Source organism: Porites lutea, chromosome 9, assembly GCF_958299795.1.
Source record: "Porites lutea chromosome 9, jaPorLute2.1, whole genome shotgun sequence".
In the NCBI taxonomy this organism is placed as follows: domain Eukaryota; kingdom Metazoa; phylum Cnidaria; class Anthozoa; order Scleractinia; family Poritidae; genus Porites; species Porites lutea.
The window spans coordinates 4,017,161-4,032,568 of NC_133209.1; the positions used below are offsets into that span (position 1 = coordinate 4,017,161).

At 39.3% G+C, this 15,408-nt stretch overlaps 1 protein-coding gene across 1 annotated transcript; it reads left to right on the plus strand.

The window, feature by feature from the left end:
- The first annotated feature begins 785 nt into the window (after positions 1-785).
- LOC140947271 (uncharacterized) lies at positions 786-10,901 on the plus strand. Its single transcript, XM_073396329.1, has 6 exons — positions 786-1,058; positions 3,759-3,843; positions 4,307-4,342; positions 6,258-6,488; positions 7,461-7,648; positions 9,110-10,901. Exons 1-6 carry the CDS (start codon positions 840-842, stop codon positions 9,269-9,271), a joined length of 921 nt encoding a protein of 306 aa, XP_073252430.1. The 5' UTR covers positions 786-839; the 3' UTR covers positions 9,272-10,901.
- The last annotated feature ends 4,507 nt before the right edge of the window (positions 10,902-15,408 follow it).

Sequence of the window (15,408 nt, forward strand, 5' to 3'; positions counted from 1 at the left end):
CCTTATTTTCTGTTTACTCTCTATTGCTTCCACACAACAATAAGTAGTTTTAAGTTAGTTTTAACCATAGGAATCGATGGGGACTGTTTTTATCTGCTTATTAGCTATTCTGAGAAATTCTCAGCTTGAGTCAGACGTTTGCCGTTCGCGGTAAACGTGAGTAAAAACGTGAGTAAAAACGTCAGTAATCTTTGGCAACTGGCAACCAGGGAACAAGTTCCGCTATAATTTTATCAAGGAACTGGCAAAATTTGGCGTGAGAACATGCAAGTTGAAGAAGACCCTTTCGGCATGTTTCAGTTGGCTTTTATCTTCGGGAAGCAAAAATCCCCCACTCTCAGATAACAGTAATCGCTTTAAAAAAATTAGTGACGTGTCTGAATGTTGAAAGGTGAGACTTGTTGTGCGCAACATGGCAGTCGTTCATTAGGGATTTCCTGGGGGATTCTGTTAAACAATAGAAAACGTGACACCCAGAAGTGATAAATGTCAAGTCCCTGAGCTTTTGAAAAGGCCAAATTATTCAAAATGTACCGGTATATTCCAGATTTCGTGATTTAACAGATTACAGTAATTTGAAAAATCAACTGTAGCATTCTTTCGTACCAAATGCCCGGAAAGAATTATCTAGATACTTCCTGCAGGTGTAATTAGTCACTTGTCACTCCTACCCTGTTGTTACCACGTTGTCTTCTTTATACATGACGTCATTTCCGACAATTGAACCCGCGTTCTTCAAAAGACGGATCCGATTACCAGATAGGCTTTGGTTTTGGATAAATATCGTGTGCATCAGCACAACGAACAAGTTTTAGTGCCCTTCTTTACACAGAAAGAACATGAACGTGTCGTTATTCTTAGTCATCCTGTTGGCTGCTTTTACATGTGGAGGGAAAAAAAAGAAGAAGGGAAAGGGAATTAACATTCACAATATTTTCCAAAGTGTGATGCGCACACCACCGAAGCCTGCAGCTCCACTGACAACAACAGCGCCGCCGACAACAACCGCAGCTTCAACAATCGTAGCACCAACGAGATCTGATTCCCGCCAGTACACGGTAAACTATGAACCATAATCATATTTTAGTAGTACTAGAAGTAACGTTTTGTTTGTGAGAACCTATGACAAGGCTAAAGAGTGGGTGAGCTTGATCATGAATTCGAAGTTGCGCAGTGCAATTTGAGACTTTATGCGGATAAGACCACGAAAAGTATTTTCACATGTAGGTAGCGTGCAAATCAGCGCGCCGAATTACGCTAATTCGGGAGTATGCTTGGATAAATTTCGAGCAGAGTAGCGATTTTTGAGGAAAGCATTCTTCCGGCAGAATGAGGCGTTTTCAAGCAGAATTTGAGCAGAATAAGGGAAAATCAGCGGCACTAATGAAATGCATAGCCGGTTGTAAGAAAAATTTAAAACTAAATAAAAAACAAATAGAAAGAAGGGGGTTGTTGTTCGAAACGTCAATTTCTGAAGGGTACAATTACAAGAATAAATTTCTGAAGGGATAAAGGGAGAGATGCATCGTCAATATAGGCGTGGTGAATACAGTTTTTCTAGTGAAGGATAAGCCATTTTACGAGCAGAAGTTATCCAAGCTTATCCGGGAGAGGACGATATACGCGCAAGACGGAGAGAAGAAAATGATTTTCAGCGTCTTACACGCGGTTTCAGACCCATCGTTTCAAAAAATGAGTTCCAGTAAGCAAAAAAAGAAAAAACTGTACACAAATTTTCTGGAGGTTTCGGTTGCAACATCAAAACTAACCAACAAAAGTGAAAGACATAATGGGCAATTTTTGAAAAGTGAACAAATCGAATTGGAGTGGCACGTCAGGAGCCAGTTTAATCAAAAACTTTTACAAGTGTGGCTATTAGTGAAATTAGAGTCTAAAAACAACAGCTATACAATCGAACTCCACTTTACTGACACCCACTTGATTACAAACACTTCACCATGTCTATAATCCCAGGGCTATGGACACCAAAGAATGGTTTTTGATTACCTAATGTATAATGAGTGACTTTTTGAGGCTTTTGAGTGTTTTCATGGACATAGTCCGCAGGGGCGAATAACAGCATTGTGAAGGTTAAAAGTGTCTTGTTTGACATCGCTAGTGTCCTGTTTTATTTCTTTTATCAGTATTTTATTCAAATTAAAGGTTGTATCTTTTAATTAAATAACATAACATGCTAATGTGTTTGACTGTACTTTAAATTGCCTCTAAGTGTTATTGAATTGACCCCATAGTTCATTTTTCATCAATTAGCTTTCATATACAGCACAACTTCCTTCTAATAATGGACAGCAGTCCTGTCCACCCAAATCCAAAAAGATTTTTGAAAGCACATATTTTTTTATATGAATACTGGCCTTCCTTCCACATCAAACCAGTGAATATAAGAGGCCTTTTGCAGTAGCTGATCACATGATCAACTCTCTGGAAACATGAAAACAGTTCGCTTTGAAAGAAACGATGTTCGAAGAAACTGAAAGGGCGTTTACAGTAGAACCCGGCTAACTTGAACTTGGATTACTCGAACTCCCTGCTAACTCAAACTAACTCCAACTTCCCTTCGATGCCACTCAACTTTTCAGTCATTTTTACTTGTTTAACTCAAACTTGGATAACTCGCATTCCCTGCTAACTCGCGCTACCCAGATCTGGGTAGTGCTTCTGATTGGTCGTGCTGCGTGGGAAATTTGATTCAACTAATCAGAAGCACTACCCAGATCTGGGTAGTGATGCATGATCAGTACGGAATTTTTGCCCTCGTTTCTCAGACATCGTGTGGCAGGGAAACCAGTGGTAGTGTCGGCAAATGTCGGCTGTTTTCTCAGGCTATGTTCTCACATCTTTGAGAAGTATCCTAAGCAATAGTCATGGCTATATCACAGGTAGATTGGCTGTATATATAGGTAATGCTTTAAAAGAGAAAGTTTAAGAGAGACCAGTGCTTCAAACCAGTGAAACCCAGTTTTTTATGAGAAAACTAAGATTTTCTAGTGGCCAATTAAAGCAAAATTTTCTCTGGCTGCTGCAAGAGCACAGCATTGGGCTAATATGTTAGAACAAGGATTTTTCAAAAACTTGCAAGATACCTACACAAATATTGAGACAGTACACTACCACTCTGTCGTATGAGTTTTGGTGTTGATCACATTTTAGTGAGTTCTGCACCCTCCATTTTAAACCCCCTTTCAAAAAATGCCAAAACTACACCCCTGGTATGTTTACTCTAATCAAATGTTACTGCCCTTGTTGCGATATGATTCTACCATATTTTGGATAATAAATTATTGTAACCAGAGATTCCAACCCTGTCAACTAAAAAGTGAGGTTTTAGGAGTGGCATAGCCCCTCCCATGAGCACCAAAGGGGGATCTGGGGTCATGCTCCCCCAGGAAAAGTTTTAAGATATGTGCCTCTAAGATGCCTTTACCAGCATTTTGAGACCACAAGTGAACGCAAACCTAGTACAAAGTTGAGGCAATCCAGTGTATTACCGCACCCAAAATTATCACAGGCTCATGTTTGAATGCCATAAGGATAAAAATGGTTGAAAAATCCCACAAAAAATAATCGCAAAGAATCGTGCTAAAAAGACTGGTTAAACAAAAAAAGGAAGAGTTTTAAAACCGGGAGAATATTAAGTGAAAACGAGAGGTTTCAAAGCGGGAGGGTTGGAGTCTCTGTGTAACTGATTGTGGTTGTGGTGTTTCCGCACTATACTAATACCAACTTTGCTTCTATAGGGTGTAGTCCTCAAAAGTTTCAACACATCAGACATTAAATCGGAGGAGGAGCTTTTCCAAATGTTAAATATATCCCTTCCTAATGGTAACTATACATCTATATTCTTTATGATGGCTCATGACTTTGCACCCTAAAATGGAGAATTCTAAGTATATACTTGCCAACATTTTTTCAATTTCAGTTAGTCCATGACAATTTTAGAAATTTGTGCCCCCCCCCCATACTTTCACTTCTTCTTCGTTCATGACTAGTATAGGGAGTTCAAGCAACCACAATGTTGATGGGGGCAAAAATATCTCTTACCAAGTGAATTTGTGCTGTTTCAAATGTCATCAGTATTATTCTTTCTCATTCAATTTGTCAAATGTTGGGAATTTTTTTTGGAGCTGATTTCTAAAGGACTGCATTTAAGTGCAATAGGCAAACAAAATGAAATCTTATAAGCTCATAAGTGTTTGGACCATTGGATTCCATTGGAGTTAATTTGGAATAACACAGTGTGCTGGGAGAGTTACTGACAAGTAATTTTTTTCTTCTAACATCATAGGAGGTAACTCTCAAAGTGGATCGCATGGCAGTTCAGGTAAGTAAGTAAGCTTACAGGACGAGGTCATCTACGAGAGATTCTGATTGTAAGGCTTTGACTGGGAAAATTTTCTGGATAAAGTTGTCTCTTATGGGAGGTGGAGGTTGGCACATGAAGGTTCAACTGTAGTTTTGCTCAAAATAAGGATGATAATTCTTTTAGCTAGCAAGTATCCCCAACTGGTTAATAAGTGTGACAGATGAGACGTTCTAGAATGACCAGTGGTAGGAGTATAATGTTACTGGTCAAAATTAAATTCCGGTTAAAGTTTTTTAACCTAGGTTGATTCTCAGTTTCCTTTGTCTCTGATCTAGCTAGCACAAAGATCAAGAATCAACATAGGTTAAAAAGTTTTAAGCTGAATTTAATTTTGACCTGTAACATAGACACGCAATGTGTGTGTGGCCGACCGTTTAACACCTTGAACTCCAGATCTAGAGGTCTGGGGTTTAAGCCTCGTCCACTGTGCTGTTTCCTTTGACAAGGAACTTTACTCCACTTTGTCTCTCTTCAATCAGGTGTACAACTGTATAAATGGGTACTGGCGTCATGCTGCTGGGGGGTAACCCTGTGATGGACTACCATCCCATCCAGGGGGGTTGGGCAGGGTTCTCAATAGAAGGCGGCACCCGGCGATTGATCGCCGCTTACTTTGGGATTTATAGCCGCTTACTTTGTGTTTAGGTCGCTTTTCTTTGCTTTGTTTTGACACCTCTGGCTATGCTGAAGAGCCTCCTACTTTATCAGTAATCACCTCCTACTTAAAAATCTATTGAGAACCCTGGGTGGGGGGCAGCAATACTCCTTAATTGGCATGATTCATGTTAAGGAAAGAGGGATAAGCTCCAGCTGTTTTCGACCTCTTTACCTCTTTACCTTATCTTTTACCTTATCTGTAAGAGCAAGGGCGTAAAAGTTTGCCGAATGCAGTCAGCAGTGTCTAGTGCTCCTCAATTTTCAAGATATAAGTAACAAGAATTCCTGGAAATAGGCCCCTAAACTGGCTATGAGTAGTCAAGAACTCGTTTTAACCCTTTAAATCCCAATAGTGATCAACATCAATTTTCTCCTAAAGATATCCATAGATTGTCGAGAGAAATGGTTATGAGAATTAATCAAATGATTAACAGAGAGAAGATGCTTCGATCTTTTATCAAATTCTCTTTACTTATTCTTTATGGAAATGTATAGAGATCAGTTTGGAGAATTTGTAAGTGGATATTGGGGCCTAAAGGGTTAAAGCTTCATAGCTTCTGAATTATTTTTTCATGTTAGCATGCTCCAAGTGTTCAAATTCCTCACAAATTCACTATGCTTGATGATCAGACAAATAATAAATTGATACAATTATGTCACATTTCCAATCTAGCTGGGTTAATGAATATTCAGTATGGTATATTAGATCAAGCTTTTCTAATAAACTTACCACAGAGAAGTTCTCTTGCTCCCTCTCCCTCCCCCATTTCTTATTTCAGGTTTTTTTTAAAAAAAACTGGTTACTAAATTTACCTTTTGGAATTGGCCACACTTTGATAAATTTAGGCAAGCATTTTATATGCATTTTATAAATGTGAACGCGATGAACCTATGACAAAACTGTCAATATCCGTGGATATATTCTTCTCTGGAAGAAGCATTTGAGTTTTGATGGAGCTCATTTGCAGATGAACACAAAACTTTATCAAAATCAACCAAGAGAAACATAAAATCCAATAAATTTGCGTTTGGAGCCCCATAACTGCCGGATGAATTATGTAAACATAAATTATTGTCATCAGACAGTATGGAATTTCTGTCGCTGAGGCGCAGACATCTCTCCTGGCAAAACCTCCCAAGTGGCAAGGAGTGAGAATTTTTTTGCAGGCTATGATTCAAGTTGTGACAGAGTTTTGATGATATCATTTTTTCATAGGTTCTTCACTGGCGTGTTCACAAGTGAGATGTTCTGCACGGCCAACAGCAGTGAGACTTCCAGTTGAATCCTATGGCTATGGGTATTCAGTACATCCACATTGTGCAGTGGTGAACCGCTGTGGTGGTTGTTGCTATGTAAGAGCACATTCTTGCAAACCAACTGCTACGCGTATGAAACCAGTTAATGCTTATCTTATAAAACTTGGAATGAATTTGGAGAGCATGACACGTAAGTAACTTTTGTGTTCATAAGGCCTTAATCAATCTTTCAAGTGCAGAACTATTGAGGAAAATTGACAAATTTTGTCATTGTTCACTACCATATCTTACCAAGAGCGATGCCCAGAGATTTCATCACCTTCGTCAACTTCAGAGCCCTCAAAGTCTTTAAAATCACCTTCTTTGCCATTAACTCTTTAAGTCCCAATAGTGACCAACATCAATATTTTCCTAACAATATCCATAGATTGTCAAGTGCAACATCTATGAGAATTAATCAAACGATCACAAAGAGAAAAATCTCTGATTTTTTATCAATTTCTCCCAACTAATTCTGTAAGAAAATGTATAGAGATCAGTTTGGAGAATTTGTTTGTGGATATTGGGGCTTAAAGGGTTAAATGGGATGTTCATGACATTATCAGCCACTTTCTTTGCCTGCTAAATGTTGATAGGCCACTTTTAAATTACTAAAATATTTTTACCTGGCACATGTGGAGAGGAATCCCAAGGAAAACAAACAGAATTTGTTTCTAGAATCACCAAAATGGTGACTTACCTTTTGAAGGGGCCTGATACTTAATACGTTTGTTTGACCACATTATATTATCTGTCCAAAAATTATCCACACCTGGAAGAGCGCGTATATGCACACTTGCGTATAAAAGGGTTGGAGGGGCTGTAGACAGCCATGCCCAAATTCTTTTAAATGCCAATATTGTCTATTGTTTTTCTTTTTGCTTTAGAAAAACTTTTTTAGGCATACAAGTGTCACCAAGAAACCAAATTTAATTGACAGACTGTTGTTTTGAACCTTGTTAACCAATGATAAATTGGCTATCCTACAATTTTTAAGTGGAGAAATGTTAACTTGGGAAAACGTTTGGTCACATTTTATTTGTCCCAGAGTTTTTGTGTTTGAACAGAACACTGGTTACTGTAGGTTTGATGATATGAATCTGTAATCTTCCTTTCTCAACAGTTTTAGCAGGCTCTAGCTTTACCTTCGAACACATAGTAGTTCCAGTTGAAGAACATCTTAAATGCGACTGTAATTGCACGTCGTCAGCGGCGACATGTGACAGCAATCGACAAGATTGGGACAAAGATATATGTGGTTGTGTCTGCAAACGTCAATATCAAAATCTGGACTGCAAAGCACCTTTTAAGGTAAATATTAGTTACAAGTATCAATTGTGTATATTGACCTAAAAAGAGATTTAAAAAAAAAAAAAAAAACTTGGCGTTTTAAGTAACACAGTTTACACTGGTGATCAAAAAACTTTCAAAAACTATTGTGGCCCACAAATTAGGACAGAATCAAATATTTGCAAATTAGCATCACAGCTAGGTGAGGATCCTAACTGACCATAGCCATAGGCAGACCAGGTGTCGATTTTACAAGCATACCCTGTGAGCAGAGCCTCTATATTTCATAGGCCTTTTGCATTACAGGTAGTTGATCACATGATCAACTTTCGATAAACATGAAAACAGTTCGCTTTTGAAAAATTTTGTTAGCACGAGCTCAAAGAACATATTAAAATGAGATTTGAGCCCCCCAATGCTTAATTAAGGAACTATTTCATGTCAGTTTGAAAATTTCGAATTTTACGAGGATTTGTATGGAAAACCAGTCAAGCGTGACTGGGTGGCAAAAGTTGTTTTTCTCATTCAAATCCTTCTAATTTTCAGAGGCCATCACAACTGCTACTTTTGAGATATACGGCTAAAAATTTACAGGTTACAGCTAATTTTAATATGCTCTTTCAGCTTGTGCAAATAAAACATTTCAACAGTGAACTGTTTTTGTGTTTCCCAAAAGTTGATCACCCGATCAACTAATGCAAAAGGCCTATTAAGCCTGCTGTATCAAGCGCACAGCTATTAGGCCTGGGTTCAAAACTATATCCTAGCAACATCTAGCACATGCTCAACAGAGCTCTTGCTCGACTTCTGCAGTCTTTTCTTGAGTACACCAAAATTGATCAAGCGAAGGAAAGGCTATCTCTGCTGCCAGGGTGTTACAAGCATGGCTTAGCAATTGATTTTGGACTGAGTGAGGCAACCAAGTTTAAATCCAGGCCCCTAAACCATCTAAACCTGTACTTGTACTGTGTTGTGAAGAATTACTTTACAGCCAATTAAAAAGCAATACAATTTGCATAATTTCAGGTTTTCATAATTTAAGTTGAAGAGCATCTCAACTTGTAGAAACTGCTATGTAGGTGTTTGTATTAAAATTACGTAAAAGAAGTCTGGACTGCAAGCAGTCTACAAAATGAGTAAGAAAATTACCAGTGTAGTTACAATTCAGTTACACAAAATAACTTTAAGACAGTATTTCTGTATCAAAAGTACCCTCAAGGTAACAAATGACTATAGTTTGCTTAAACAACAATGGGATTAGCTCAGTTGGGAGAGCGCTTGAAGTTGCAAAGCAGGAGGGCCTTCATGTGGCTCAGATGACCACGCAAAATGGCGGCATCGTCTCCAGTAGGGGACATAAAAGTAGTGTCCACAATTATAGCTCTTTCATGCTGAGTGCATTAACACTCAAATTAAGCACTTTTCTTGTAATTCTTTTATTTATTTACTTATTTATTTAATTTACATATGTTTTTTTTATAGTATGACCGTGGAACATGCAATTGTGTGTGTGCCAAGGCAAAGGAAGACTGTCCACATAATATGAAATGGGATGTCAATGATTGTCAATGTGTGTGTAAGAAAGATATCAAGTGTCCACCAACTAAATCTCCTGACCCAAATAACAACTGTGTGTGTGCATAACAAATCAGTCGAGCTGAAACAATTAAGGAGCAAATTTTTGAGGAGTGCAGTGGAACCTCTCACAGTCTCAGAAGAACCACGGCCACATGGACCTACAGTGGGCCTCACCATTCATAGGCTCACATTTTCCATTTTCCCCCTTGACGGACATTATATCAGAGACCTTTCGATTCTAAGTTGAAAAAGAGTACTACAAGTTCGAGATTTTCTTAGTAGCCGTCATCATTCTACCTCAAGTTTTTGCAAGAATGTCGTAGTGGCGGAAAAAAGTTATCAGATGTTAGAAGTTTTATCATTTTGTGATCGGAAGGGGGCTTAACCTGACGTTCCTCCAATAAAGATAACTGAGTGCTAACTTTTTTGGTGAAAAAATATGCAAATAGGTGTCTAATTTTTGACAACATTGTGCGAAAGTACTTAAAAGCAAATCTCATACTCATTGTTGATCTTGTGCTCGAATCTAAAGGTCTCCATTAATTGTACCCATGCACCCTCTGCTTATTGTACATCTAAAAATTTGTTAGTTGATTTTAGGTCATCGTTAAAGGAGCTGTGTCATAAAATGTAGCAAAACTCAAACAGTGAGAGTGGCCACCAAATTAGATTAAGCTTAAAAATAACGGATCAAAACATCAAAGAAGTTATAGATAACAGCAAATGCAAAAGAAGGCACGGCTGACAAATTTAAGACGGATTGAAACAAAATATTGCAGTTTTTGAAAGCTTGTTAGCCTAACAATTTTGCTGTCAAAGCTCATGTTTGATGTTTGTAGCGTTTGATATCATATGATGCTTTGAGAGCTATATTTGTTTGATATAGAGCTATGAATTTGTCATTTACAAGTAAATTCCTTGCTAACGTCAAGTTCCTTAACGAAAAAAGGACGCGTTACATGCACAATTATCTCAATGAACTTGACAGCCCTGACACAGTCCCTCTAACACCAAGTAATGGGGTTTACGGTAATCTCGCCACCAACGAAATCAAAATAAATCGACTGTGTACTCACCTGGGACTACTTAGGATTTTCTACTTCTTCGCCAAGCTTATTCGAGTTGATGGCAGCGAATTGACTTCTCAGTGGCGACTTTGTTGATGGCGAGATGGTTTGGCGGCGAGATGACCGGTTACCAGTATCGGTAGTGATAAGAGAACGAATTGTAAAATTGGTTAAGGAGAGAAGGGTGCAATATTGAAGTTAAATTATTGAGAAAGTTGGCCTCCGTGATGGTTATGGCTGAGACAAAAGATTTGCCATCGGCATACAACTGCGGAGAATCAACCTTTGGGCTAATTAATAGGTTTTCATAAGGCTTCTGATGGGAAAACAAGGTCTTGATTTTTTTTAATTAACAGCTAAAGCCCAAGCAGTCCCTCGGAGTTTTGGGCGACCAAAGTAAAGCAAAATCTTGCCTTTGGTAGGCATTTTATTTTGTTTTTTTCAATTATATTTTTTGTCTAACCCTTGATAGCAGAGAGGACAGTAGAAACGTGTAATAGATTCTAAAATATTTTCCTAGGATGTTAATTATTTTTAAATAATTGTTATATTTTCAAATTTTGTTGCAAATGTGATTCGCGATCAACATACCATAAATGACCTAATAAACGTCCTGGGCGTCTATTTAAGTTTAGGGGTCCAAGACAGGGCGTGATTAGATAGGGGGCGTTTAAAAGAGAGGCCGGCGTTTATTCGCATAACTGTAACAAGCTCAACCAAACTAATAAGCTTTGGGCGAAAATATTAAGAGAGTTTAAAAACAGCGGAATATCCACTCCATCAATTGATATGTCTAGGCCGTCTAGAGATCCATTTCTCTCTTTGAAATCCCAACATCGTTGTCAGAATCCTCGCTCAGGGTTATTGTCGTTTAGTCTATCCTTACCTTTAACTTGATATTGCACAAGATGAAATACGCAAAGCCTTGTTAACCAAGGACGAAACGGAATGAATTGAATGATTTTGCTTAATCCTAGTATTTTGGAGTAATTCTCATAGGGGGCGTCTATTACAGAAGGGCGTCCAATGCAATTTTAACAGCATAGAGGGGGAGTTATTTAGTTAAGAGAAGTGTATTTGGAAGCGGGCATTTATTTGGTCATTTACGGTAAGCTTATTACATATTATGGTAGATTTTATTTACAACCGATATATTTTTAGTATATTTAATATAATAAGTTTGAACAGCAAACCTGGTTTTTAAATAGAGGATAGTAAATCGATAAGATAGGGGCTTTCTTGAAAGAGTAGCCTGCTTAGCTAGCGCCTTTTTTTTCTTTTTCTTTTTTTCCGTGCGGTCTCGTAGGCCAAAACTAAAAATCCCGTTCCTCTGTCATTCTTTGCTCCGAAACCACACGGAAACGCTTGCTACGCAGGCTATTGAAAGAGCTGTCAGGCTACGCGTGTATATGCCCATAAGCTTTCATTTTTAAAGAAAATTTAATAAACTAAAAAAAAGGGGAAAAGTGTTGTGTTGTTAATGTCCTTCTCTCATATTTGCGTGTTGAGATCGCGAAAATAAAACCCCGCGAAATATTCTCTCGCCAAAATCGCGAAATTAAATACTTGCGAAATTTTAAATTAGAAACAATAAGGTAAAGGCCTTTAATGCTCATATTTACAGAGACAAAAATCTGCAATTTACCCCACCCCCCACCTTCCCCAGCCCCTAAGCGAGACGACGAACGAGCATCCTTTTAGCCTGTTCCAGGCGTTCAGATAGTGGGGAGCGGTGCGAAGAAAAAAGGAGCGCGAAAAAATAAAAGCGAGGGAGGGGGGGAGGTGAGAGAGGGAACGCCTGTTAGATTTGTTTTAAATAGACTTATTCCCGCACCTCTCTCCCCAGTCCCCCTCTACTTTTCATCGCTATCTTTACTTCGCACCGCTCTCCACTATCTGAACGCTTGGAACAGGCTAGCATCCTTTGCGAGTCCCTCCGCCGCTAGGGTGCAGTCCATTACTGTTATATGATGCCTTATTTCATTTTGTTAACCATTACATGACAGGGTTACTTACGCTGGCTCACGATGGCGGGCAAAGGGCAAGTAGATCTTGAAATACAGAAATTTATATTAGCAGAACAAGAAAAAGCCAAGTTTCAGGGCCTTGTTCATAACTTAACCGATACTTGTTGGGATAGGTGTGTGGAAAAAATAGGATCAAAGCTGGATTCCAGGACGGAAACGTGTCTTGTGAACTGTGTGGAAAGGTTCATAGATGCTTCAAACTTTGTTGCTAATCGCTTTGCACAGATCGGTCATAATTGATTCTTCGATGCCTAATTTATACTACTTATGAGGGAATCTAGCGTCTGGGAATGAGACTTTTGTATTCGTTTGGAAAACTAGCATAAACACATCAAAACAATCATTTATGGCCAGCTGGTCGATGAAGGACTGGGAAGCAACTGAACTTCAGGAGTTGATAAATATTCAAGTTTCGATCCTTGATTGCTCATCACCTTGACAATTATTGGAACGCTGCACGCCGAGAACAGTTAAGAAAAGAATCAAATAATCACTGTTTAGTGGTCTATTTCAACTGTGGCGTCACTGACTAACCTGATTCATCTCTCAACGGTAAAGGCTTAATCCGTCAGTTATCTCATTTCCTCATCAGAAGGCTTATACCAACATCTCATCTTCAAAGACTGTAAAGTGCTTGTTACCTCCTCCATAATTATTATTGTGAGCTACAGAGAAAGTAACTGAAATGATGAATATATGAATTTCAAGAAGATGACTATTAAGCAAATATTACTATCAAGCTAGGTAGCTATCCTTACTTTTGGGGAATATTGTTTTTTTCGTTGCATTAAACTTGTCATTTTGCTTGCACTTGTTTTCCTCTGTAGAGTGACAGTCCCCTAAAAGTAATGAAAGCCTGCCGGGTAAAGTGTACCCTGTTCACCAAGATTCCATTATTAGATTGTTGAATCTGTTGGTAGTTGCCTGGGGGGTGGGGGGTACTCCCTATGATAGCCTATACGGGGAGGCTCCACCCGAAAGGGGTATCTTTTTCAGGCTTCAGGTATATGAAAGGGTAGGGATTTCACTAGTTGGAGTATGTAAAAGGGGAGGGAAATCTGTCATTTGGGTGTATGAAGGGCCCAAAAGGGCTAGCAGATGAATTTTATGGCGTTATAAAGTCAAGGAAATGTTCTATTATTGTGAGTGATTCCTATTTAAAAGACAGTGCATTTCCAGCAGTTAAAAGGGATGAAAAGTTCTAAGCAAGGTGTGTGAAAGGGGTACCATTTGTCAATAGAAGGTGTACGAAAGGGGTACCTTTTTTGTGAAAAATGGTACAGTGATATAAAAGGGTAAGGGGTTGGACCTCGGGGCGGAGCCTCCCCGTACAAACATTAATTTGTTGAGTACCTCCCTCCCCCTGGGGCAGTTGTAGATTCATCTCTGTACTCCTGCATGCGAAATGAGCAGTGAATTCACACGTGATGTAGTAATGAAATTTCTACTCACTCAGTTTTCTTGAATTTGATGTAAATGTCTTTAAATTTATTTTATCCATTCAAAGGGTTTTCAAGGTGACCAAATACAGGTAGATTATCGTTAGGAAAATTTACTGTTCTTTATGTATAAAGGAATGAAGATTTGAATTTGATAATGATTGCGGCAACAACTAACAGAATCATTTTTCAGGTAATTGATTCATTAATGGCATAGATGAGGGTAGGTCTTGACCTGGCATGTATGACTGTAACTATTAACCCTGTAAGTCCCAATAGTGACCAAGACCAATTTTCTCCTAACAATATCCATACACTGTCAAGAGAAAAGTCATGAGAATTAATAAAATGATCACCCAAGAGAAAAGGCCTTGATCTAACATTAAATTCTCTCTACTAATTCTTAAAGGAAATGTATGGAGATCAGTTTGGAGGATTTGCATGTTGATATTGGGGCTTAAAGGGTTAAGTGAATATGGTTAATAACTCTCTCTTAAGAGATACCTCTACAAGATATAAATCTCACCAAAGTGGACACCCAGAGCCCCTGGGTGGGGGGCATCAAGGGAGGTTTTGGTAGAGATGTACTGCTGCTAAGGCTTTCCATTCCTGACCCTGTTTAAGACAAAAATGTACCACAAACGTAAGACAAAGTTAAATTTAGCAAGGGGCACACATACACCAACCCACAGCCCGGCCAGCACCTCATGCAAACTTAAAACAAAGGGCACACATACACCAACCAAAAGGGTAAAACAACTGTCCATGGCTGCCCCTGCCCGGGTGATATGGCTGTGCGCATGTGTGAGGTACTGGCGAGGCCATGGGATGGTGTATGTGTGCCAGTTGCTTTAAGCTTGTCTTATTGAATTTACTGGCCCACAAATCAGGGTAACTCCTGATCTGCCTTCCCCGCACATGCTGTGGGAGGACTGCGATGTGGTTCCCAGCCAATAGCTCCCACATGTATTGTGTGGAGCTGGTGCTTAAAGGAGTGCTTTGCACTCACCTTGGCAGTAAAGTGTCTTTGAGACACAGGTTCTCCCCGTTCATTGACCCGACAGCTATGCCATGCTGATGAGCCCCAGAAAGGGTGAAACAGCTATCCATGGCTACCACTGTGTGGGTGATATGGCTGTGCGCATGTGTGAGGTACTAGCCAGGCCGTGGGATGGTGTATGTGTTCCTCTTGCTTTACCTTTGTCTCACCACAAATGTAGACCCCTCATCACCAACCTTCATGCTCATTTAAAAGCTTCTGAGCAAATGGTCACCCTGTTGTGAAATTGTATACCCTGTTTTTAAAGACTCAAGACCATGAACACCATACCCTGTTGCATGGCACATACCCATTTAGCTCAATTAAGGGAGTGCCCCACCACCGCAGGACCCAGAGTCAGGCATTCTCTGGTCATCTCCTCTCTACAAAGCAGACACCATTTGAAAGATGTGGTGGCTGTCTTAGTCACCATCTTTTCAGTCCCCATCGTTGTATTAAGGAGATTCATGCCTTTAGCATGATTTCACTGCATGTGCACAAATGTCAGTGGGCAAGGGGTGGGGGGGATGCCCAAGAAAGTTATTGTTGAGAAGGTTCTACCCCGAGGACTAACCGCTTACCCTTTTATATACCATTTTGGACAGAAAAGATACCCATTTCCTATACATTT

What these genes read in the sequence shown, in the direction of transcription:
- LOC140947271 (XM_073396329.1), top strand. Translation starts at nt 840, where the DNA reads ATGAACGTGTCGTTATTCTTAGTCATCCTGTTGGCTGCTTTTACATGT. An exon ending in CTGATTCCCGCCAGTACACG is followed by an intron (nt 1,059 to 3,758) that starts GTAAACTATGAA and finishes TTGCTTCTATAG; the next exon opens with GGTGTAGTCCTCAAAAGTTT. An exon ending in TGGATCGCATGGCAGTTCAG is followed by an intron (nt 4,343 to 6,257) that starts GTAAGTAAGTAA and finishes ATTTTTTCATAG; the next exon opens with GTTCTTCACTGGCGTGTTCA.